The sequence below is a fragment of the Phocoena phocoena genome, chromosome 18 (genome assembly GCF_963924675.1).
Source record: "Phocoena phocoena chromosome 18, mPhoPho1.1, whole genome shotgun sequence".
Lineage (NCBI taxonomy): Eukaryota > Metazoa > Chordata > Mammalia > Artiodactyla > Phocoenidae > Phocoena > Phocoena phocoena.
The window spans coordinates 13,203,239-13,230,864 of record NC_089236.1 but is presented as its reverse complement, the minus strand read 5'-3'; the positions used below and the strand labels follow the sequence as shown (position 1 = coordinate 13,230,864).

General features: G+C 38.5%; 1 protein-coding gene across 6 annotated transcripts in view; it reads left to right on the top strand.

Annotated features, from left to right (window-relative positions):
• Window positions 1-27,626, top strand: part of TRPC4 (transient receptor potential cation channel subfamily C member 4) — a 124,757-nt gene that overhangs the window by 56,221 nt on the left and 40,910 nt on the right. For all 6 annotated transcript variants that reach the window (XM_065896264.1, XM_065896268.1, XM_065896267.1 and 3 more), the window contains one exon: window positions 16,573-16,909. In XM_065896264.1, the coding sequence (XP_065752336.1) occupies window positions 16,573-16,909 (337 nt within the window). The remainder of the gene's footprint in view (window positions 1-16,572; window positions 16,910-27,626) is intronic.

Below are 27,626 nucleotides of genomic sequence, written 5' to 3'. Positions count from 1 at the left end.
GCAGATTTCTCAGGAGTTTTTTGTGTCAAAACTGCCTATGATGTTATGATCCAGTGAATAATAATTTATTATAAGGTCAAATGCAATGCCTGGAGTAAGTAACACATGATCCAATTTAGTAAACCCACTTCTCTCTTTGCAGAGTTGCAAGTGAATACAGAAATACTTGCAAATTGCTTTGAGCTGTGTAACCTCAATGCACACATGTGCATAGGTAAGGGAAGACAAGAGAAAGGAAAGAAGTAATCATATTTTTGCACCTGGTACTATGATAAGCACTTCTTAGACTCTGTTTCATTTTATTCTTCAAAAAACATGGCCGCTATTTGTATAATCTTCATTTTAAAGACAGGTCTTTCTGGTTCTGGAGCCTACACACTTAATATAGTACCACATTATTATTATCTATGAAACGAAAGATTTCTGTATTCATTTGCTCCTTATTCAACCCTAGCTAAAAGGATTTACCTTGTTGGTTTCCTTATAGGTCTGTATATTGGCACCGGTGATATGCATGTCTAGCCTGCAAATGGCATGTCTCTCTCGGCTTTGACGTCAGGTGGCTCACACTATACCATCCAGCCATATTCAGGTGTAGGTCCCAGGAAGATGGTGGACAAATCTGAAAGTTAAGCATAGACAAGAGCTTCCACGTTCAGGCTGTGAGACTCCTGTAAATTCATTAGGACACGGAGAACTATTTTAGGGGAGGAGAGATAAGAACCACATTGCTTTCATTCATGTATTTATGCATGTATACATGTAGGTATTTATCGGACCGGAGCACAGACAACCATAGGGCGAGCGGTTTGCAAAGCCCTGTGGAGTGGTGGGGCAGCAACCTGAACAGCCATATCCTCGTTAAGGACGTGTTTTCATCTTAAAAGCGGCAAGAAGTTTTTAAAAGGCTTTAAGCAGGGAAGTGGCATGATTAAATGTGTGATTTGAAAAGATCTCTTTAGGTGCCGTGTTTAGAATAGAGTGGGGAAAATAACTGAAGTGTTTCAGATAAGACATGATGGTAGCTTGGGCTAAGTGGTAAGAGGAGAGAGTGAGAAATAGACACGTAGGGAAAACAATCGTACTTCTCAGTGATTGCTTGGATCCTTGGAGCTAGGGAAAAGGATGCATAGGGATGAACCCAGACGCTTCCTATATAAGTGTTGAAATTGAAGTGAGGGATGCACAGATTCTTATTAAATGTGGTCACTTCTTGGTTACTGCGTTCATCTTCTCATCTTCCTGAGCACATCTCTCATTTAGCAGAGAAAATTACCCCTTTTACCCTCAGGATCAATAAGTGATTCCTCTCCTTGACCTTCTAGAATTTCTGCCCTGTCTGGAAAGTCTGAGAAAAGCTAAACTACAAAACAAAGCACCCAAGGATTTTTTTTTCTTCTGTCTGGCTTCTCTTCTTTTATTCCCCCTGATTATATACATCCAAACTACTACATCTCATCCCACATAAAATGACTCTTCTCCCTCAATCCTTTAACTTCGAGAAATTCTTTTAGTTCCATTTAGAAAACATCAAGTAAGATTTAAGAGGCTAGGCAGTGGAAATACTCATTTCTCTTTGGAGGGATTATTCTTTTTCTTTCAAGGTTATTCGTTATCTAGAGCATGAGAAACGGCATCTGCAACAATCCCAGGGACTCAGAAGATTAAGAAAAAGAAATGAAAAGCCCTCTTGACCGCAAAGCCGGTACTTTGGAACCGAACGCTTAGTTTTATTTCATTCAATTTTTAGAACTTGCTTAAACCGGTATTATTGACTTGATATCTTTCATTGTCTACATAAAAGAATGCAAAATGGAAGAAGGTGATGGTAGATCGCTACCATCTCACTGCCGCTATCCAAAGTCTATAACTACTGAGCTGGGATTATAGATCTGCAACTTTGACTTCATTCGGGGGTTGACTTGAATCCTGAGCTACTGCCCCTCACCCTGCATTCCAGTCAGCACCACACCTGATAAGGAACTACCTTTGCCTCTGCCGTTAACTAGTTTTGTGGCTCTGGAAAATTCATCTGACCTCCCTGGACCTCAGTTTCCTGGTTGTAAAGCCAAGAGGTGAGGCTTGATGATTTCTGAAGTACCTTCCACTTAACTTTCTAAGAAAGACAAATCTTGGTATGTCTGACACAGAGTGTGTGTATGTGAACCGGTGTATTTGCTTTTTATCCAACTTTTCAATCTTGTGCCTCATAAATGTTACAAAACAAACCTCACATATTTCTTTCTCCTTTGAGAAATAAGAGCAGATAAATAATAAGCCAGGCATTTACAGTTATAAGATCCCGGACATTTGAGATGTCTGTTAATTTGTCCCCATCTCATCCATTTTGGCCTGTCACCCATCTCTAGACTTACCTCCTCCAGGGCCCTTAGGGTCTCCAAATGTCCCTTTGGCAGGACCTCTCCCAGGCCGACCCAGTGAGGAAGTGCTCCCAAATCAAAACTGAGCAGCCCACCCATGCTCGTAAAGATAATCTTAGCAAGGAGGAAAGTAATCTGATTTCCTGATAAAAAATGTGACATTTCAAAGATGGCACGGACTGATAGGCTGGACTACCCCAGTGTTATTTACGTGTTCAGATAGGAACAACTAACACCAGTGGATTGCTTATTGATCGGGTGCCCATGAGAAATGAGTGGGAGCCGTCAGGCCATCTCGTTGCCTAGGCAGGGTTGTCTGCCTCCAAAGTAGATCCTCAGAACAGAGGTCTGTGACTGGGTGCTCTACTCTGAAACCTTACTGAGCCTCACTATTCAATCTCTTTTTAGCACTGCAAGGAGCAGACACTATACAGAGGAGAGAGGAGTGCAAATCCCCTGCACCACATAGCACTGGGGGATGGGGGAGAAGATGTGCAGAAATCATTAAATACAGTTGACTACCTGCTTGTCGCCCTTTGGAGAGAAGGTCTGCCAGGGAAATAGGTACAGTCACTCTCTTCTAGAATAGACTTTTTAGTAAGAGCTGCTGAAACAACAAAATTACTGCTCTCTGCATTCAGTACTCCTCTTAGAGTTTTTTTTTTTTTTAATTTCAAAAGCTATCTGTTAGTCTATAATTTGAAAAAACTAGACCTCTGTTGTCAGTACGTAGCCACTAGCTACATGAGGCAGTTAAGCACTTGAAATGTAGTTTGTCCAAACTGAAGTAGGATCCAAGTGTCAAATACATCCCAGATTTCGAGCCCTATAAAGAAGGCTACCCATCAGCTGAAGATTTTTCTAACAGGAGAAGGGACAAATAACATGACTGATAAACAGCACGTATACATCGAATGGTATATTTTGCTAGGAAATACTCATCTGGTATTTCTATTTCTAAGCGTATCCTTCTCTTTGATGTGAAAACAAATAATTTTCACACCAAAGCTATCAAATTAATTCTACTATAGTTGAAAAATAAGGAGAAAAAAAATTTTTTTTTTTTGCAGTATGTGGGCCTCTCACTGTTGTGGCCTCTCCTGTTGCGGAGCACAGGCTCCGGACGCGCAGGCTCAACGGCCATGGCTCACGGGCCCAGCCGCTCCACGGCATGTGGGATCTTCCCGGACTGAGGCACGAACCCGTGTCCCCTGCATCGGCAGGCGGACTCTCAACCACTGCGCCACCAGGGAAGCCCAGAGGAGAAAACTTTATAAACTACTTTTTTCTTGGTGGTAGGGGTAGTACTTATCTCCTCAAAATCTGAAAAACATATATAAGAAGCTCCTTCTAAAACTCAAACCAGTAGCCAAAAAAGAAAAGTTTTGTGCATTTTTTGATTAACTTTATTCTTCAAGCACTGCCTATTAAAATACAGTCACAATCAACACTTAGGCACAAGTCTTATGCATGAGCCAGGGATCAGTGTCTTATCTCAATGTTTACATAAACCAGGAGAGTAGAAATCTCATAATCCAGCAAGAGTTAGAAATCGGTAATTAGGTTGTAACAGAATTAAAGTAAGTAGTTCCTTTTCCATATATCATGATCATGTTTATTTACTGAGAAAATAATTTTCTTCCTAATTCTTAGGACAGAGTAGAAAAGCCAGTTACATACTGTGCTATAGACCTTTGACTTCCTTTAGAAGGAAGGTTGTATTGTTTGCCTTTTTTTCTTTAGCCTTCAGCCATATGTTTAGACTCAGCCTCTCCTTCCATGCTACATAGCAGCATGAAAGCCATAAAATAACCTAGACACAATTTTGAAAGCAGTGGATAAAGTCAATCTTTTTGCTGTTGCCATTCACATATTTACTCATTCATTCTAAAACTATGTCTCAAGAATCATCTTGGTACCAGAAAGTCTGCAAAGCATTATAGATACAGAAATAAATAGTATCAAGTTGGTATGGAGGTATACAGAGATAAATATACCAATTTCTATTGGATGTAAGGAGTTAACTATAATATTATGTATTATAGTTGACACTGTTATAAAAATATATATAGAAAGCCCACCACTGTGAAGGGTGATCCTGGACCGCTTTCTCAGAATGAATCCTGGCCAGAGAAGAAGATGACAGGGTGGTGACTGCAGTGGTTGAAGTGGTTGCGTTTGGGACAGAGGATTTCCGGAGCTTGAGTATCTATGTGAAAGGAGGAAAAGTGAATGATGAAAGAGGATGTAATTTTTCACTCTTCAGTTGCTTCACATACAAAGTTTTGCCTTTGTCACTTATATAGTAATTCTACAGTGATTATTATCAATAATATTATTGTTAAATATTAATTCCATACTCTTCACAAGGATAAGCCTATCTGTTTTTTTGGGGGGGTTATTTCTTTATTTACTTTTTGTATTTGACATCTCTCTAATATAATTGGCAGATCCTTGTGATGTTCTGAATTCCTTTCAAATCTGGTTATTGGGCAGTGTCTGGACAGTGACATTTAGTACCAGAAGATGTTATCACCTCTTAGATAATGAGTGAATGTTCCAGATCTCCAACTCAAAAATATTCTCGATCTTCAAACATCTAGCCACCTTTTGAGGCCAAGACTGCAGTGACACTGTGGAAAACGGTCTCAAAAGAGACTCCCCATGATTCCCTGCCCGGCGTTTTCTGCCTCCACAGTGTCCTGGGGTGGAAAATTTTGCCTTGGACTTCGCTCCAGTTGGAGGAGGACATTTCCTTCTCTGGGCAGACTCGTAAATTGTACAGACACAACAGAAGATTATCATGCTGAAGATGAAAGAGTGAGACTATGTCGATCCCAAGAAAGTAGGTCGTAAAAGTTTTTCTAGCGCTTTGCTAAATAAGAAACCTATCTTCAGTGTACTGAGAAGGCCGAGATTACTTGGATGCCATTTATTTATATGGAGAGAGAAAAATGAAGTTTCTTTGTTACTTTTGGGGACTTTAACTTTCAACTAACTAAACAAATGATGTACTGAAAATTAGGTCTTCTTATTTAAATATTATGTTTTGTAGACCCTTACTCACTGTTCTTAAATTCTGGGAATAGGTATGAAAATATTCCCTTCTTGAATTCCTGTTGTGATTTTGAATTCTTTTGGGATTAGGGAATGAGGTGCCTACAGAAATGTCCAGAATATGTATCGTGGTCTTTAGTAAAAGGAAAAAGAATTCAAACCGTCTTCAGCTTTTAACAATGTTTTAGGTAAAGTAAAATTATTCTGACAGAAATGTAAGTAAACATTTTGACTACCTTCTTCATATGCATGATGCACCAGAAATTGCATCATAAATGTTTGGAGGTGGTTAAATAGTTACTCAGAGTTGGCAATAATATGTCTAGATGACATGAAGCAGATAGGTTCTGCTTGCCATCAAATGGACTTTCCACCTCTAGGGAAGAATTTAGCAAGAAATTCTTGAGCATTTGTAAACCTCCTCATAGCTTTCATTTCTTTTGACTGAAAGTCTAGGTACCAAAAAAAAAAAAAAAAAAAAAAAACCAACAAGAGGCATTCTGTGTAATTATCTTTATTTTTGCTGAGATTATAACTCTATTTACTAACAAGTTTGGAAGCTTCTCCTTTGTTTGAACCAAGAAATCTAATCCCTACTGTAGGATAGAGAGGGCGCCAGCATTGAAGGTTGAAGACATGCTGACTGCTTGCCCTTCCTCTCCAGGGTCAGTTAGATCAGAAGACTCAGACCAAAGACACGTGGTGGGAAAAGCCCAGGCCAGAAAGGCAAGGTTCCTTCAGTTCTGGGACCTAAATTTCTGTCATTCACTATATTTTATTATTTCTTAAATGCAAATGAAAGATTAAGGTGAATGCAATTTGCTGTCAATTTGTATGAATTCTTTTCATCTCATAATCAGGCCCTTTCTAGTTAAGTATAGCTATGAATATATAAATAAAAATAGAACTAGAGGGACAGTCTTGGTTCTGCTGCTAGGAAAGGAGGTATGCAATTTTGGGCATCCCAGGTTAGCAGGGGGACAAGAGTTATTGGATGACCATCGTAGGCCCACTTGAATCGCATTGTGGTAGCATGGGTGGTGGGATGGGGCAGTGGGGGAAGGTTGGAATGGATACTGGTGCAGGCGTAGGAAATGTTCACATCTTGTCATATTTAAAGATAACTACTGAAAATCTTTTAGAGGCAATCCCTAATTTACAAACAGATTGTATTACAGAAGCTTAACAACTTGATGAAACGAAGTTTGGGGATATAATTACCTTGTGGAACAGAATGATAGTGGGTATGGAGAATTCCAAGTCAAAATACACAATTTGCTTTAACCTATCCATAGATGTTGTCTGATATATGTTCAGAACATAGGAGAATAAAACTTTAAATCTACTTTTAAAGTGTTTCAATTCTCTGTGAGTAGTGAACAGTTAATATCCTCCATATAGAGACTAAAAATGATTTTAAAAAATTTGTAGTTTGTACTATGCATTTTTTTTTTTTTTTTTTTTTCGGTACGCGGGCCTCTCACTGCTGTGGCCTCTCCTGTTGCGGAGCACAGGCTCCAGACGCGCAGGCTCAGCGGCCACGGCTCACGGGCCCAGCCGCTCCACGGCATGTGGGATCTTCCAGGACCGGGGCACGAACCCGTGTCCCCTGCATCGGCAGGCGGACTCTCAACCACTGCGCCACCAGGGAAGCCCCCGTATGCATTTTTAACATCAGTGTTTTTTTTTGCATAGAAGTCCAGCATTGCTACTTCTTCCCAATGTTTGGACATCACCAATGGTTTTGTAGTCAAGGAAATGAGTTCCTTGAGGTTGGTTTATCTTTTTTTTCTTACATTTTTCATCAGACACATCAGACGTGCATGCCTCTGATTGCACAAAACAGCAGGGTAGAGAAAAGAATCCCATTATTATCTTTTTTAAGACACTGTTAAGAGGATCACAGAGTCCTGAAGACCATGTTCGCCACTTCAAGTTCTCGTCCCTCTTTCACTGATTCTCGTGGAATTGAACTACATTTCTCTGAAATATATTTCCTTGGAAACTTCTTGAAATACTCTGCCTCTGGACTCCTTGTAAAGATGTACTTTCCAAGAACAACTTGATTTTCAATAGATTTTCTAAGAACTGACCTCTAACCTAGACTGAGGCAGCCTTCTCATCCTATACTCAAGCAACACCATGGATTTCCTAGGAAGCTGCCTGGACTAATTAACATTATATTCAGAAGAAAGAGAGGCAGCTAATGTTGTATTTTCTGGAAATAAGCACAAGAATATAAAGTGCCCTTCTTATTGTTGAGGGTAATAATGTCAACCAGGCTTTTCCGTGGAACTTACAGGAGTGGTTAGTGCCTAATTAAATAGATTCATAAGCCCTGAGCTATGTTCAGCAATGAATCCAATTGCGTAAACATGCATTGACATCTCAGGGCCAGGCGCTGGCGCGAAGGATCAAGTGATGAAAAATGGCAGACCCTTCTCAAATAGCTCACTCCAACCCATGATTAAAATGCAGGAGATAGGAGGAAGAAGTGCAATTGTAGGTGTACGTTCAAGGGACAATATCAGTACCGAGAAAAAGAACAGTTGACTATAAGAGTGATCAGATGAATAGAAGCTGAGTTGGAAGACTCAGGAATTTACTCTGAGAAAATAGGAGACGGATGATTCCAGGCAAAAGCATCCACACATGCAGCCCTACAACAGTAAGAAAGGTCCAGACACGGTCAGAGCACTCTGAAGGGTTTGTGTGCCTGTAGTATAAATGTGCAAGGGTGGAGGAAAGGAGTCTTATGGTAAAGGAGCTCAGGGCCTGGTATGCCTTACATAAACTGGGGACTTTTTCCTGGAGACTACGAGATGACAGTACAGACTTTTAGTTGAGAAAGAGACACAGTTAAATTTGCATTTTGCAAGGCCCTTCATCTCAGCGGTATGGTACATAGGTTAGTTAGAGAAAGAACTCAGCGGCTAATAGGCTTTGGCAGAAAGTAGACCTCTTTTTTCCTCCTAGTTTAAGCCTGAAATAATGATATCTGATGTTATGATGATATCTCACGGTAGCGGAATTGAAATTAAAATGAGACGAATCCAAGAGAAAGAAGCCAACTTGGGAAGATTGGTAACAGACTGGAGGTAGATCATTCTGAATGTGCTTTCTGGCACCAGCAAAATAGGGGCAGCCATGTTTGAACCACTTTATTGAGGTAACATTGACACACAATAAGTTGCACGTATTTAAAGTGAATACTGTGTCAAGTTTCTTATAATATGTGTACAGCTGTGAAAACACCGCAATTAAAATAGTAAACGTGTCCGTCACCCCCGTAAGTTTCCTTTTGCCCTGCTGTGATCTTTCTCTGCCCACCCGCTCACCCCTTCTCAGGAAATTGCTGATCTGCCTCTGTCACTGGAATCATACAGCATATTCTCTTTGGGCCTCCAGCTTCTTTCATTCAGCATAATTGTTCTGAGATTCAACCATGTGTGAACATCAATAGCTCCTTCCTTCTATTGCTGAATAATCCTCCATAGCATGGATATACCATGTTTGTATCTTCCGGCTTTATTGAGATATAATTGGCATGCAGCACTGCACACATTTAAGGTGCACAGCATAATAATTTGACTTACGTACATCATGAAGTGATGATCACAATACGTTTAGCAAGCATCCATCATCTCCTATTAATACCAAATCAAAGAGACAGAAGAAAGATTTTTGTGATGAGAACTTAGGATTTACTCTCTTAACAATGTTCACATATAACGTGCAGCCATGTGAATTATATTTATCATGCTGTACGTTACCTCCTGGATATACCACATTCTGTTTATCCATTCACTGGTGGATGGAAATTTGAATTATTCTTGTTTTTAGCTATTAAAAACAAAGCTACTCTGACACTTGCATGCGACTATTTGTATGGCAATATGCCTTCTTTTCTTTTGGAGAAATGCCTGGAATTGGAATAAGCCCATCATATGGTAAGTGTAAGTTTTTTTTTAAATCCTGCAAACTGTTTTCCAAAGTTGTTGACAATTTACATTTTTTAAATTATTTATTTATTTGCTTGGTTGTTTATTTATTTTTGGCTGCGTTGGGTCTTCGTTACTGCGCGCAGGCTTTCCTCTAGTTGTGGTGAGCGGGGACTACTCTTCTTTGCGGCGCGTGGGCTTCTCATTGCGGTGGCTTCTCTTGTTGCAGAGCACAGGCTCTAGGCTCGCGGGCTTCAGGAGTTGTGGCACGCCAGCTCAGTAGTTGTGGCTCACGGGCTTCGTGGCTCCACAGCAGGTGGGATCTTCCCCGACCAGGGCTCGAACCCATGTCCCCTGCATTGGCAGGCGGATTCTTAACCACTGCGCCACCAGGGAAGTCCAACCATTTACATTTTGATGGCTGATGTATGACAGTTCCATTTTCTCCAAATTCTTATCCACACATATCATGGTTAGTCTATTTTTTAAATTTTCTCAGAAATAGTTGGTCTTGAAATTATGTGAAAAGGGATAGAAAAGGGGAAAGAAGAGTGACTGTATCCTTTCATCTCAAAAGAGCAGCTGGTATTCATTCCTGTAGTGCCTCTTGTTTCTCTTGGGTACTTGTCCTAATGGCAGATAATAGAGCAGATTTTGGTCCTCAGTAGGCTTCCCTCCAGGAGACTAAGAGGGGATCACGCTTTCTGAACTGCCACTCTTCTTGCAGTAACTGTCGTCAGAGACTGGAAAACCAGCCCATTGAGGGCTGGCCAGGACAAGGAACAGGCTGTCCTCTGTTTTCCATCTCCCATTCTCACCTATTACTCACCTACATGATTCCACAGTCAAATGGTGGTTCCTTCAAAAGAGAATGGACTTGAGGACACAGGGAGGGGAAGGGTAAGCAGGGACGAAGTGAGAGAGTGGCATGGACATATATACACTACCAAATGTAAAACAGATAGCTGGTGGGAAGCAGCCACATAGCACAGGGAGATCAGCTCGGTGCTTTGTGACCACCTAGAGGGGTGGGATAGGGAGGGTGGATGCAAGAGGGAGGGGATATGGGGATGTATGTATATGTATGGCTGATTCCCTTTGTTATAAAGCAGAAACTAACACAACAATGTAAAGCAATTATACTCCAATAAAGATGTTAAAAAAAAACACTGTATAATTGTCTGCCTCCACATCTCTCTTCATTTTTAAGAAAGCATCTAGGTAGCCACTTAGAAATGACTGGCAGAATGACTGGCAGTTTTTCATCTCTTTTCCATGATAGTTTAAAACAATTCTTCATGCGCACCCTGAAGAGGGTTATTGGTGAAGAGACGTGGAATTTCTACCAACTGCTGGCCTTCGTGATTTTCAAGGAACTAACAGTATCTATTGACTCTGCCTTCCCACTACCAAAATCTCATTTTGTTTGTTTGCCAAGTTCAATAGTTTAATGTATTCAATGTTGGGTTTTTCACCTCCCACCATATTTCCTTTGTCTCTGCATTTTCTGCTTCCCGTTATTGCCCACTCATCATCCCAGCTCAGTTGCCAAACCAATTTTGAATTTAGGCCCAGAAATGATTTAAGAAGTTTAATCCTGCCCCCGCCTCACCAGCACGTCAAATGGAGTTTAGCTGTCATCTTCCCTTCTGGATATGTAGACATCAGAAGTGGTGCCCTAGTAATATGCTTTGAGTTATTCCTTGAGTTCCAATCTGCAAATCGGAATTTCACATGCCTGTCCAAGGAAAATAATCATGTGATCTGATGACTGGATAGGAGTTTCTTTGACTTGACAGAGCCAGGGGAATTGTAGGCCAATATCTTGTGGAGGAAAGAACCTAAAGTTTATCAATCAGTCTTCTTGACTGATCTCAGGCTTCTCAGCCAACGTCATCTCAGATATGATAAAATCTTCATTAACTTTTTAATGACACTGATAAAAACTCAATTAGTCAACTAGCTATTTTATTGGATTCCCTATGCCTAAATTATTATTATCTTCTCAGTGTAAGTTTCTTATAGAAATCTTTTTAAACTAATCTCCCATCTTGTGACATTATATTCATTAAAATTAGGTTATAAAATATGTAAATATATTAAAGTTGGCATAAGTGCAATACTCTGTAATTCAATGAAAGTGAATCAATATTATATATTTGTGTATAAGACGATAAGTGGTTGTACAGTTGTCTCTCGGTATTGCCAGCCTCGGCCTCCACTGAGCAGCAAGGACTTAGACTTGAGAAATTGCCTCAATAAACATTTTGATCTGTATCCTGATATATGGCCGCAGTATCCCTTTATACTGCATCTCTAGCATATTCACCATTGAATGTAACGTTCTAGAACAAGGGATTGCTCGTCTGAACTTGCTTGTCTCCATCCTCAAGTTTTTAACATGATATTCTCTAAATCTGAATTAAAACGCATCCACCTACCAAGCTGTGCCTGTCAAAATTCTACTTGTTATCTTAGGCTTAACTAGAAAATTCTGCTTCCTTTCTTCAATCTTCCCTAATTATTTCATATTGGGCATAATTTCTCCTACACATTCTATCTCTTTTCTAACAAGTCACGTAATGCTCTGTATTTAATTTACCCAGTCACATTATCAGTCTGCCACAGATTTTGAGATCCTAGAAGACGGATATATCTGGTTCTTACAGATCTCGGTCCTCTCCCCGCTTATCTAGCCAATGCCCCACTCACAGATGGTGCACAATTCTATTGTCTTAATCAAACTAAGGAGCCCCGGATGAAAATGATGCTTTGAATAATGAAGTAGGCGAGTGATTAGTTATGCAGTATGGCCATGCTCAAGGAGACTGGAGAATTGTTTTAATTAGGAACACAACTAGAGCTATCTCTAGGAAACAGAGAAAGGCCCAGGCAGTTAAAGGCCATTGGCAGCTATGGAGGGATTTAAGGGTAGAAGTAGAAGAAAAAAGGGTTTTCAGTTATGGACAAAGTAATTCCCTGAAGCTCTTCTGCCTACAAATCATTCTTAAGCCTCGTTATCCACATTACAAAATGAGTTGTCAAAAAACATTCTTGGGCAGAGGAAATAAAACCCCAAAGGAAATAGATTATTTTTGAAATTCTAAGGAGTAAATAGTAAGAGCCAGGGGAAGCTGGCATGTATATGAACCTGCAGTCCTTTTTAAGCCCTTACCTAGATCACTTTAATTCGTTCAACCCAAAAGTTTCAACTCTCTTTATCATCGTCCAACAGCCAATAGAAACTCCCATGTAACTATCTGACTTAGTCAAGATGCACTAAGGTGCCAGGTTGGTTGTTTCCAGAATCTAGACTGTGCTCGCTTAGAGAATATGGCCACAGTCTGAACCTTGGATACAAAATTTTAAGCTAGAAAAATATATTGAAAAACTAAAAAGATGAAGAAAAATCAAATAGGAAATCTAATCCATAGTTATGTTAATTATCAGAGCTCCATTAATTTTTGAATTCTCTTCATCTTATTTTGTCCATATCCAATTAATATTTTAATTCCTCACCACGTAGCAGTGAGGTTTCTTGGTTGTTTGGGTTTGTTTTTTGTTTGTTTGTTTTCACTTTTCAGCTTTATCTCCTTTCTCTTCATCATTTTTTGTTTTCTTTAGGTTTGGGGTATTTTAGTACTTTGAGTAGTTGTTTTTAAATCATTGGTACTGGAATTCACTTTATTTGTAAAAATGAGATTAGATTCAGTAATCTTCACAGTTTCTTCAGTATTTAAAATTCCATGACTAACAGTTTCATAAATAATCATGAGATTAGGTTTTTAAAAATGTTTTAAAGGTTATTGAAAGAGGAAATCTTTCTTTTTTTAGAGTGTCCTTTCTAGTTTCATGGCACAAATGTGAATTTGAATGTTTATAATGTTTTAATATGAATTTTAATGTGATGTCAGGAATTGTTTAGGAATCGGCCAACAACTGCAGAGAGAGAAGGGGCTGTAACATGGTGTGTTTCAAAGAAACCCCACCTCCCGCAGTCCTGGGATGGTATAGAAGATGGTGGGTCCCGTGACTCCCTGTGCAGTAGAAAGATGGGTCAGAGGAGGCGCGACCTCTAGGCTCCCAGCAGGCAATGTGAGGGCCCACCTGAAGAGGGCTTTGCTGGAATGGACCAATGGCAAGTGTCACAGAGATAGGGTGGCCCCCTCTGAGGGGGTCCTTCAAAGGAGGTTGGCATACAGCTGAGTAGTCTCTATAAATAATCCAAGGAAACCAAGAGATGAGGAGGCAGGGAGAAGGAAAGAAAGACAGGAAGAGGAGGGACAAAGAAAAAACAAAGTACAAAGAAGGAAGCATCTAGGAAGGAAGCAAAGAACAGGAGGAAGGAAGGAAGGGACACATGAGAGAAATGAAGTGTTTTAATCTACTTTGACAGTTAGACACCGTGAAAATTTTTGTAATATAAAATTTTAATTTTTTTAATCTTTAACTTGGTAACTGTTTTTTTCATGGAAATATTTATTAATGAATGGGCTACAATTTGGAGAATGCTGATGTAGACATGCAGCAAACAGGTGTAGAAGAAGAAGGATGTAAAACCATTGTGAGAATATTTAGATCTATACTGATTCTTAGGAATACATTTGCGGTTGTTTCAATCCTAAGATTAGGACAAATTTGTAGCCAAATAATATCTACATTTGGGGAAACTTGTGTATTAAACACACCCACTCCCCCACTCCTGCTCTTATAGTATTCTGCCTCTATTCTTTACCTCTACGTAAACCTCACCGTGTCTGTGTTTGGTAAAAAATTGTGCACACTGTTCGTTTACTAAGCACAGATATACACTTTCCAATAATTAAAGAAAAAGATCTTTTAAGAAAAAGTAAAATTAGTAAAAATTAAGGCTAACCAAGTGCTTGGCAATGGCAGATGTTCTATGAGGATTAAATGATTTGCTTCTTCTAGGTAATTTAACACGGTCTATATTTGTGTATTAGGCAACGGAAATATTTTTCCAAGCAAACCTTAAGTGCTCCCAATAAAGTTATTTGCTCAATTGCCCTGGGGCGTCTCATGCTCTAATGAGATTTGGGCTAAGAAGGGCAGAGTACGTTAGTCCTAGAATTCACCCAGACCGTGTTGAACAAAGTACACACCTTTCTTTTACTTTTTTCTGCATGTGTCAGATGTATTGTTCACGCTTAGTTCCTTATAGTGTGTCTTCAATCTGTGAGAATTACTGAGATTATAGTAACGGTTCATTATATCTTGCATTTTTCATAGGTTTCATTAATTCCCTTCTATTATGGTCTTTGTGCTAAATTCTAATGAAGAAAACTGTAGAACATATTTTATATGAGAAAATAGCAAAAGGATGGTAGACTATGCTTTGTGTATAAAATGCTGACGTGAAGGATTATGTGTGTGTGTTGGGCGGGCGTGAGGGAAACTAACTAAGAGAACAGAACTTGTTAATGACCTGTATCACTCTTTCCCAGTTCTCTACAGATATATCAGCAAAAGCTCTATTGTGACTTTCAAACACTTGACTCTGACCAAAATAATAGGCAAGGAACGTGTCAAGAAAAGCTCTTCTTTGGATTATAAAATTTAACTTTACTAACTATGGAGCTTGAAGCTTACTTTCATAAATTACTTACAAAATAGGAGAGCCCCATCATCCCAGTCTTGAAGAAATGCAGTTTTATCTTGTTTTAGCTGTACTTGCTGAACCTATTATTATACATTTAATTCCATTTATACATGTGGCTTTGCCCACTATATCTTTTGATGAACACAATATCTAAGACAAAATGAAGAGAAACAGTTGCATGAGAACTCATTTGACATCCAGCCCATATGATTGCACACCTCAACTATTGAACTGCTCTTTTAATCAATCACCTGTCTCTCCTTTCACTTTCAAACAGCTTTTTGTTTATGATCATCAAGCCACTTTCTGTGTGCCCATCAGAAAAGAGTAAGGGTCAAGCAAGGGTCTCCTAAAGGAGATCCATAGAGTCTAAGACTGAAGAAGAAAAATAGGAAATATTGGGGCAGGGAGAGTCCCATGAAAGGTCCAGGTGTTCAGTTTGCTTCTAGGGTGGGTCTACTTTTGATGCCAACAGAACTTTCTTGAGTCCCTTAACAAGGGACTAAAGCTTCTACTACAGTCCAAAGTGTCCATAGGGCATCCCTTAAACACACTCTACACTTTCTCACCTGCATGCCGTGCCTTCCCCTCTCTTCTCTGCTTATACAAATCTCCACTTTCAGAGTGCAGACCCACTGGGAAGCATTTTTGGACCATTCCATCTGGAAGAGAAAACTCCCTCTGAATTTATATAATGCTGAGCTGTCAGTGTCAATGAGAACGATCATGTACAGAAAAAAAAGAATCTTGGATCAGACAGCCATACATTTCATCATTTACTAGATATGTAATCTTCTTGAATAAATTTATAGCCCTCATATAGGCCCCCCATCATCGTCCTTAAAATAGAGTAAGATCTATGCTACATCTCAAACATGTTGGCAGGATAAAAATGTTGTCATGTTTGTGAAATGTTTTGTATGTGGTAATTGATTATACTTAGGTAAGGTATTTGCTTTATTTCCACCAAATTTAGCTATGATGGTTTACATCCTGGTAATGTAATATGCTTTCAGTTATGATTTTCTTATTGCCTCAACCCTATTAAAATATATTTACTTTTTCTGATGTGATTATTATAGAAAATATTAAAAATACATCAAGTATAAAAATGGGAAAAAAGTATAATGTCCTAACCAGAAAATAACCACTAAACCAATAAATAACCACTAGTACCATTTTTTACTTCATGTCATATACCTATATATATATCACAATTCTTATATATGCACATATATGTGTATATCTTTGTACACAGCTCTGTTCAGTTATCAATACATCCTATGGATATTCTTAGTCCTCAGCTCTATCTTTGCTTCCTAAGGTACAGCCATAGTATTTTGACCCCTGTTGTGTCTGGCTAAGCACTCAGCACTTTGCCGTGGGTATAAAATGTTCAACAAATGAGCTTTGTTCACAGAATGGCTTAAAGCACTTTATGATGGTGTAAACATAAAATTATTTTATGTTTGAACAGAACTTGTGACTTGAACGATAACACTGTGTTCCTGTTGATGAGCGGGAGCCCCTGCGTGTAACCCTGACTCTCACTTTTCCTTTCCTTTCCCTGTAGTTTGTTGCTCAGCCCAACTGTCAACAGCTGCTGGCATCTCGCTGGTACGATGAGTTTCCCGGCTGGAGGAGAAGACACTGGGCCGTGAAGATGGTGACGTGTTTCATAATAGGACTTCTTTTTCCCGTCTTCTCTGTGTGCTACCTTATAGCTCCCAAAAGCCCCCTTGGACTGTTCATCCGAAAGCCATTTATCAAGTTCATCTGCCACACAGCATCCTATTTGACTTTTTTGTTCCTGCTGCTGCTTGCCTCTCAGCACATCGACAGGTCAGACTTGAACAGGCAAGGTCCACCACCAACCATCGTCGAGTGGATGATATTACCATGGGTCCTGGGTAAATGTGATACTATAGAAAATATAATCCAAACGTGTTGCTGCCATGGAATTTTGTTGCTCAGAAAAGAATATTCATTAAAGTTGGGGACATAGGAATGTTTAAAACAGGTTCTGACCATTGTAGCTCCAAGTCTTAATCCTCAAAGCTAAATAAATACTTCACAGACTGCGGTGGACCTGCCCCCAAATGCAGCCTACAAAATGTAACTTTAGGTTTTAGAATTCCAGACTTTCATGACTTCAGGTCCCGTGAATGATTCTCTGGGTTTTGGGGGTTTTTTTTTAGTATGTTTGTCTTCTGAAGCCTTTCAACATGTCTCATTAGCCATATGTAAATAATCTTTTAAATTTTCTTAACAGATACACCTTCTAAAAGTACAAATTACTCTGCAGAATTAGTGATTCTGTACATAAAATAACTAACCATTTTTAAAAATCAATTCATTTAAGTTTATCTTTGAAACTATATAGTAAAGCAAAATAATAGGAAATTAAACAGTAGGACATCCTCCATCTCTCTCTGTTCTTTTCATAGAAAAAAATTTTGTTTTAGATCTTCAGCAAATCATGGTAAGGTAGAAAACCTCAAAGTAGCTGGTAAAAACCTTGTTTTCCTTTCCTCTTGTTATTGAAGTCATAGTTAAAATTTAGATTTTAAGTATTCTTCCTTCTATCCTACTGTGGTTTGCTGAGAAATCACATTTTCTCAATTTAGCTCATCATTTTAAACCTCTCTGATATTATATCCATCTCAGCACTTACTAATTAAAAAATATGTGACAAATTTAATGATTCACAATCTAAGAAGATCAGTTTGGATTAACTGTCAAAACAGCTGGAGAGACTGTAAAATGAGGAAAAGGCAGGAAAAATAAAAAACAGTATCTGAATCTGAGATAGATACACTTCTTAAAGATTACAAATACTGTAAGTACTGACAGTACGAAAAGTGCTTAGGAACAAGATTTGATGTCTTACAAATATTTCTAATAATGAAAAAAAACCCTTCTCAAGTGAACGTTAAAATAAAATACGTTCTCAGTCTGAAGTAAAGTGTGATCTTGGGATGGTTTATATAGTCTGTAAATGTCTTTTTGAATAAAACAATTATGACATAGCAATTGATATTAAATATAAAATTATCCTACCTGTATCCATTTAAATTAAATATCTCCCCGTAGGAACCTGTTCTTTATTGAGTTTTCTTCATAGAAAATTTCTTGGGAACAATTCATAAGGAAGCTTTTGGAAGTCAAATTTCCCATTGTGTGTAACTTACATTGAATGTCTAAAAATCCTGGTGGCCCAAGTGAAACACAGAACATTTCACTTTGAAAAATGGTATAGATATAATGCAGCGTAAGTAGATATAATACTTCTAATCTTTTCTTTATACAGTCAGTGAAAATATGCAGGGTACTTTCTGTGGATTAAGGGCAGTACAGGGCAATAGTGAAACAAAAATTAAGAAAAGAAGAAAAGAATGAAGAAAGAAAATGAAAGAAAAAGAAAGAAAGAGAAAGAAAGAAAGAAAGGAAAAGAAAGGAAGGAAGGAAGGAAGAAAGGAAGGAAAGAAAGAAAAAGAAAAGAAAAGATCTCCTTATGAAGGTTAAATTTTACTGCAAGAAATGGATAATAAACAAACAATGAGATATGTGATATAATATCAGAAGTGGTAAATAATATGAAAATTAGAAGCTCCAAACTTTGAATAATTCATAGAAGTAAAACAGTCATTGGCTGCCTCCTACATGCAAAACTTGTAACATAATTTTCCATGAAAATTGGCTAGAAGAAACCATGTCCAAATTTCAGCTGAATGGTTAAATAAGGTATAAAGTTAATTATGAGAACTATAGTTCCAGCCAAAAGAAGTAGCTGCTAAAGGCAACCTTTTCTGAAGATATCCTGCAGAGGGAGTTCATTTATATGGGAATTTTTAGGATGAAAAGAGATGTTCTAGAACTTAAAAAATACCCATGAATGATCATCTTGCTTAAATAACAGAGCATGAGAAAAAGAATGTTTCTGTATCAAATAGATCTGTCAAAACAGATTATTCATCAAGGCTGGTGAATTCTGAGTGCCTCGTATCTAAGGCTAAGTTCTAAGTGCTTTGCTAGAGTCAGGATTATAACGGGTATTCTCCATGTTATTTGGCTGTAGAAGAAAAATGGATGTGAATACATGTCCAAGTTCTACCACTGAGAGACTATTAAATTATGGGTGGACACAATCTCTCAGGATTTTCTGTGTTTTCATCAATAAGATGAAAGATTCAGAGCGATAACTTCTTCAGTCCCACTGTGTCCTGTTATCCTGTCCTGGGGACCTATCATTATCGGCGCAGAGAAAATTGATCTTTTCGTTGGTGGGGAGAGGGGGTGGGTGGAGGGAAGAGGGCTAAAGACAACAGGGTAGGAATTCTTTAACCTTTTACCAGAAGTGTGATAGACGCAAAAAAAGCATGGTCTCATTTGATGACTATATCAATGAACCTTCTATATTGCCTCACTCAGCCCTGCTGTTTGGTAAAGTGAGTGACTGTACATTTCATGGTCCCTGCATTGTAAGGCTCTAGGTTTATAATAACAAGACTTCACGACTTACGGAGAAGTGTGTGGCTTGTGTTTCCCTCATCATGTTAATGTTCCCAGTGACTGAATGAAGTTCTGCGCATGGGTTTTTCTCAAGTCTCCTTGAACCGACTTAGGTTTTCAACTCATGTCACCTCTGTGAGCTGCTTGTTCTGTAAAGAAATATTTTTTTCATTTTACTAAACTTCCTTTCCTTCCATTTTCAGATTTTTCCCAGACCTATGATACTGTAGTTTAAGGGAAATGATTACTTTGATACCTCTCATTTTGTTTATCCTGGCAAAAAGACTTTTGCTTTACTTGTTTTATATATTTATATCATAAATTTTCAACTTTTTTGAATAGAAAAGTTTTCTAACTTTAAAGCTTATCCTCTCAAATCAATCCCTTTATCTGAAGAAGTATGGTTTTTGCTTGGGAATTTCCATGTTATATACTTTGCTGTGTTTCAGCAATAAGATTATACAACATTACAGATCCAGATACCTTGTGATTTAGTACAGTGGAGAATAATGTTTCTGTGTTATTTTCACTGTCTTTTCTGTTGAAGTTCAACATCTTTTTGACTATATAAATTGAAGTCTATTGAGTTTGATATCTTTAGAAGAGAATCTACAGTGGTCCTTTCGCTGTGGTGTCATTGATAAATTGTAGCTCATCTCTTGCAAAGCTTTTCGAATTATTTTTCCTTCAGATTGAAGGTTATCAACCCTTCTTTTCTCCCATCAAATAACCTCTAGAGATAGTCTTACCTAAGTTTGCTGTCAGGATGAATTTAGCATATAAGCAAAGAAATTTAAAAGCCTGATAAAGGGATAAAAATTATGATTCTGGTCATCTTGAGAGATACAGTTTTAAGCAACAGAGAAAACTAATCACAGATAATTCCGTTAGAACTCTGTCAGTAGAAAGGTAGATTCTAGACAGATAGACACCAGTATATTTCTCAGATTGTCAAACGACCCATTTGAACTAGAGTAAAAAGTAAAACAACAGTTTCATCCTGCATGCATATGGCCTGATAACAGAGCTATGCTTTTCAGCTGTTTAGAGAGAAAGTATCACCGGGAAGACTGTGATGGATTAAAAGAAGCCTGGGGTCAGATCAGAGACATGGCTACTTCTGTATTCTGTTGTGTCATGACCCCAAGGCTCTTAATTTATTAAAGGTTTGATTTTAACAATATAATACTAAGGATATGAAATGAATATAATATTCATATGCGAAACTCATTTTTATATAGAATTTAAATGCAAACTAAATATAGCATGTTATATGTAGAATGCGTATTATGAGAATTCATCTAAATTATAGCAGAAGTTTTAACTCCAGTAGATGTCATTTGTTTCTGGAGATAATGTGGAGTAAAATGTGAAAAAAAAAAAACTTTTTTGAATGCTAATTTTTAAAGCCTTCCCAAAACTAGATTGGATTTTTCCACAGAATCTATTATAACTCAACTGTAACAATTAAATTTGTGTCATAGCTTATTCTCCTGCAAAAAAATAGTGTGCATATATATGAAACATCCAGATGCAGACTTACGTTATCACTTAGCAAAAAGAATATGAAATTGATAACATTTTCCACAAAAGAAGTAGAAAGTTAATGAAAGCTATCATATTAATAAAGCAGGAAATACCTTGTTCCCAATGAGCATCCTGCCGAATGGCTGCTGAAGTGACTTGATATTATGTGTGCTTAAGAATATGCCATCATTATATAGCATATAAACCTGTGCATGCTGAGAATGGTGAACTGAGGAAAAGATATATCAGAGGAAGAGATATGAGGTCTGTTAAAAATAGCTTCTAGGGCTTCCCTGGTGGCGCAGTGGTTGGGAATCCACCTGCCAATGCAGGGGACGCGGGTTCGTGCCCCGGAGCGGCTGGGCCCGTGAGCCGTGGCCGCTGAGCCTGCGCGTCCGGAGCCTGTGCTTCTCGATGGGAGAGGCCACAACAGTGAGAGGCCCGCGTACCGCAAGAAAAAAAAAAAAAAAGCTTCTAGTGAATTTCTAGGCATAAATTAAGAATTGCTCATAAGATCCAGATTCTATGTCTTGCCTATAATACATACTTATTTAACAATTTTTCTGCAACAAAATTGGCCTCTCATTTTCATAATTTATTTTATATTTTTATCTTTTAAAGGGTTGATATTAGCAAATCTGAAAATTTCAACAAGGCCTGCCAAATGGAAAATGAAAAATGGTGATCACGTTCACATCTAGATAAAGACTCAGGGACAAACAATCCTATATATATTCTTTCTTTCCTATGACCATTTCTTCATCTTTTGTCTAAAAGGCATTAAGATCACATGGCTTCAGGTACTTGTACTTTCAGCCTCACCCTTCAATTATATCCATCTTCCCCCAAATTAAGAATTATAAGAAACAAGTCTATAGATTTCCCCACTCTCTCCCTTGGCTAGGTATTCTAACCACCTCAGCAAACTAGCTGCAGACACATATAGACAACTCAAACACAGCTGCAGAACATCCGTTTATTAATTTAAAGGGATATTTTAATTTTCCAGAAAACCAGATAATCATTGCAGCATGACATAGAATTCTCATTTTCCTGTTTATTTGTGAGGAAGAAATTTTAAAGTCATCTTTACCAAGATTTATCAAGACTAACACAGTAAAATCTCAAACAACAAAATATTCATATAGTTGTAGATTGTTCAGTGTGCACATACTATTGCTGACCAAATGACTTCCTTTTCTATTTTTTAATACTTTTTATTGGTGTACAGTTGATTTACAATGTTGTGTTAGTTTCAGGTGTACAGAAAAGTGAATCAGTTATACGTATACATATATACCCACTCTTTTTTAGATTCTTTTCCCATATAAGCCATTACAGAGTATTGACATCTTTAGTGGAGAGAAAATTAAGTCTTTTAGGTCATACATGCAATACAAATTTGGTGCACCAACAAGTGAAATCTACAGGCCTTGGGACAATGTTTGACGACCGTGGTTCTGATGGTTCAAGGGAAGAGGAGAAAAGATAGGAAAAGAGGAGTACATAGGAAATGAGGAAGGGTCAGAGTAAAAGATTGGAGGTAAGCTGGAAGTGGTTTCTGTTAGTTCAGAATAACAATAATGGTAATAGTAGTGATGGTGGTAATAACAATAGAAACTAAGAAATTTGGTACTGTGCTAAGTGATTCAAATGTGTGTTTTTATTTGAACTTCATAGTCAACTCCACTTATACTAAATGATGTTAGTATCTCATTTAATAGAGAGGAAATAGGCTTAGAAAAGTGAGATCACTTTCCTAGGTTCAAGGAGCTAACAAATGGTAGATACTAGATTCAAACTCCAGTTAGTCTAACTCCAGAGCTAGAGCCTTTATCCTCCATAAATACTGCCCTTGGAGTGTGAGAAATGGAATTTAAAGGGGCAAAAACAGCCCAAGAACTCAAGTTTCCATCCACAGACTTCTTTCCTGTTTTCTCTGCCTCTGTTTACCAACTTAAGTCTTTACAAAGGTCAAATTTGAGTGGACCACATTTCTAATTTATTAAAGATGCAACGCTCTTTGAGATACACACTTGATATAATTTCCTATTGAAGGCGATGCTTGTTAATATAGCGAACTTACTGTTGCCATCAGCATCACATCAGCAGGACCCTCCAGCTTCATCTCCACCACCGGTCTCTGTTCTAAAACACATGCATTATAAGTGGTTCCCTAATACTGACAGAAGCAATTTCTATTCTAAGAAAGAAAGAATAAAGTCCTTTGCCGTGACCTTGAGATGCTTCCCTTTTAGTTTCCATGTTCACTTGCTAAGACCTAAAGCTAAATTTCCTTGCTTCCAGGGATATCATTAATTTTTTAATCTTTCATTGGTGTGTATATGTATGTGTGTGTGTAGCGGGTCTTCAGGAGATGTAAAGAGATAATTATATTTCTTTTGCACATAATTGTTTCAAAAATAGAAGCTTATAGTAGGTGGAAAGTGGTCATCTTCATAGTGAAAAATTAATAATCACTCATTCAAAAATATTTATTAAGCAACTACTGCCACTCATTGAAAAGGTGACTTGAGAAAAGACTTGAGGAATATTTATTCATTGTTTTTCCACCTACATAAATATATAATGCCTTAGTTCTCATGGAAAATTTTAAATTAAAGAGAAATCCTATAAAAAGTCTAATACTTCATTGACAGAAACATTTTACTTGATTTTTAAGTTACTACATTTATGTCGTAAGCAATCAGATGAGCTAGAATTCTAAAGTTCTACATTTTTAACATCTTAATCGAAAACTAGCATCGTATCGTTCCTTGGCACAGTTTCAGAACGTGTACTTCCTTAATTGTATATTCCTAATTTTTTTCCTCTAAATGTTATATTGATGCTATCAAAACTGTAGTAATTTAAGGGTTTTTAGATGTCTTCAAACTAAGCATATTTGACTATTCACTGTCCCTTTAAGTCAGTGTTTCTTGAAACGTGGTGTGCTGACTATAATCATAATCACTGTGAATTTTTTATGAAAAATTTAGATTTTGAATTCTCCCCTTGGTTGACTGATTCAGAAATTTCAGAGGTCTTTAAACACTAAAGATTAAGAAACAATTCTAGAAACCAAATTTTATGCAGGTTTCGTATTTAGTTCCGATTCCAGCTTTATTGAGGAATTGAGACTCATTAGAATCTAAACATGAAATGGTTTAACCTTTTCCAATCACTCTTCCCAACCACCCTGCACCAAATATCCCTTCCCTTCACTATCTGTCTAGTAGATATCATCAATTTCCTGAAATTTTGAGTTATTAAAAAGTAGTCCCAGTTCAGTTTAAAACAGGAAGCTTACCATCAGTTTAAAGCTCTCCTCTTCCCCACAAAGGCCTGACACGTGTATCAAAGGACCCGGAAACATTCATTTTTTGCTCATCCTTCAACCCCAACACTGGAACGGAAGGAGGGACATAGACTTTTTCTGTTCTCCCCATTGCTTGGTTTCTGCAGACAAGAAGGATGTCAGGAAAAGTTAGAAGTCTTCTTTACCTCCTTGGTACCCTGGTCACAGCTCTTCCCTTGTTGGTTGTCTGCATCTCTGGCTTATACTGAGTGGCCTATGTGACAGGTCTTGACCCTCTGACTCTCCTGATGGGTCCATGAGTGTTCTTCAGAGGGTCCTGTGTACCTGCACAGTACATAGTTCTCTGAATCCGAGTTTCAGCTCTGCCTGACATCTTCCAGTCTGGGAACTCATAACCAGCAGTTGGCCCCTTTATGGGTCCTGTGACCCTAGCAAGGGCAGGAGAACAAGATGGCTAAAGCCCGGCTTCTTCCTGTGATACGCACTAGCTCCCCCAAGAGATCACAAAACCTTACTACCTCAGATGGCAAGGGGCCAGGCTGCTGCCAGCTCCCCAGCTGCCAAGACCCACTGTTTGTCTGTTTTCCCTGAAGTGCAAGCCAAGTGAGAGAAGAGCAGCCCAAGTGCTTGGGAGGATGCCCCAGCAGGCGATAAGAGCCAGCTTCTCCTTGCAGAAACCCCCCACCATTATGAGGCATTTTCGTGGAGTCTCCTACACTTGACCTAGGGAGGTGGCGGTGCTGGTGAGGCCGCTAGCACCTGAACTGTAGTGCCCTGAGCTCACAGCTCTCTGGGCCCCTCTTCCCAGCGTTCTCTCTGTATAACCCATGGGTTAGAGTGTGGCAGGAGGCTGGTAGCAGATATGGTCCTCACCCCTCTTAGGAATCCCCAGCGGGAAGGGGTACAGTCTTCTGGACGCTCTCTTCAGAAACTGGATACTTGAGGCTCTTTATCTTTGTTTGGGTTTTAAGAATAACGCTGAGACCGCAGCAGCCGCCCCTTAACGTAGTGCCTCTTATGGGTCTGGCATAATGTGAGTCTCTACTGAGTAAAATAACTGCATTTAGATTTCTTTTTGAACAAAAGCAGAATTTTGACAAGAAACTACCTTTTTGTTTCCTGACTTGGGGAGGGAATAAAACCCTCCAGCGAAGAAGAATTCTTTTTTGTTGCCTTTATCTTCATTGATTTGGTGCCACAGCATGGATTTCAGTGTTCTGTCAGGGACTTCCAAGGCCAGATCCCTCGACTAGCTCTGGGGCTGCTGTAAAAAGCCCTCCGAGGTGTCGCAGGTGAAAAGCTGACTTGCTCTTTGCTTGGGGTTATTTACTCTTCGTGTAAACACTGACAGCAAGAAAGGAGAGGCAAGAGGTCTGTGTGCAGAACTACACATTTCTCACGTGAAATCGAGGCTGCTAAATGCAGCATCGGAGGTCTGCCTGCTCCATCCGCTCCCCACAGCCAGCTTCACGTGATGGGATATAACAGAATACTCAGATAGCCCTGGTGAAAACTGTTATGGGAAAGGTAGAAAAAAACAGCCCAAACTTCCAGGCATCCACAAATATTTTTTAAAGGAAGTTCTCTGACTCACTGGCACTGCGATCTTTCCGTGGCTGGTCCCTGCAGTCTTACATCAATGCTTGTAATTAGACTTCCACCACCACGCTGAGATATCATGTCACCTGTTTATAAACAGCAGAGAATAACTTTGAAATGTTCCCATTGTGGGACCAGCACAAACATTTTCTGACAGAAGCTCCCTCAAGCTTTGTTTGCTTTAGTCGTTTTTTAGTTACCATGAATAGTTTACTATCTGGATGCATTTTTCAGCCAGTTAATAGCACCTTCTAGTTTTTCTAAAGGCTTGTTTCTTCTAAAATTTCGGTGAATATTGCCAGAAGAGAGGAAACTTGGCATTTCACTAACGTGCTCATAACAAATAGAAATCAATGTCATCAAACAAGGATGTGGTGATACAGGAAGTGATCCAAACAGCTGTAGGAAGTGATCCTACAATCTGGTGCTTCGAAAACAAAAGATCCCAAACCCCATTAGCCAACCAGCACTGACTGACAGTCTCATTTACAGTTCAGGTTGAAAAAACAGTGGGCTAAGTCCCCAATTTCATCAGGATCTCTGTTTTTTCCATACAGTTGTGCCTTTCCAAAGTCAGAAGTAATATAATTTTTGTATAATTCAGAAAGTTAGATTTTATGTCTATTCTTTGAACTCCAAAGGAACTGTAATATATCCGAATTGTGAGTTTTTGTTTTGACTCTTCTTCAGAAACCTTAGAGGTCATCTATTGAAGTGTCATGTCCTTGAACCTGTCTAATAGGAACAGAGTCTGCTCAGATATTAAGGGGCTCCAGGTTAAAATGCTGCTTTCTACTGAGCTCCTAACTGCTTCTTCATACCTCCTTCCCCTCTAAAGCAGTTAGTTTTGGTGTCTTTACTCTTTTACATAATTACCCACAAAATATTTGAAGCTCCGTATTTTGGTGACTGTTAATAATCCCATTTGACTTTCCAGTTGGGTAGAAGCAAAAAAAGAGATACAATTTATCTATAAAGGGAAATAAAATATAAACCCTCTTGTTGGTTAGTAGGTATTTTAAAATATATTTCATTTAAAAATACATACAAAATTTGAAAACACCAGAATCACAAATTCATAAAGTTGGAATGACCTTTAGAGGTCCAGTGGAACAAGTCTCCACTCATTGCTAGAATTTCTCTGGAGTATGACTGATCAAAGACATTCCAGGCTCTGCATTGGAATCGTAACCCCAAACGGTGATCCATTCCAGTTTGGGGACAACTCTGCCAGAGAATCCCCCTTACATTGGGCAAGAAGGTTCCATTCTGTAACTTTCATATCATAGATCCAATTTCTGCTTTCTGGGGCAGACCAAAGCTGGTGTGTGCCCTCTGGTACAGAAAAGTTTTTAATCTCTCATGTCAGCTATTGTGATGACTGATTTTCATAGAATATTGATAATTCAAACAGGAAGAATCAGTTCCTGGCTTATTTATACCATTAAGGTAGCATTATACTTCTTGTATGATTCTATCTATAGAATTCTGTGATAATCCAAACCTTTCTTTTTTTGAAGTGAGATAACTGAAACCTAGAAGGACGAGACTACTGGCTAAGATTACAAAGCTGATTACTAGTTGAGCTGAGCCTGGCACTTCACTCACCTGACATTATCACTATGCCTTCTGATGAAAGTGAACTTGAATGCATTTGTTCAATCAACGAT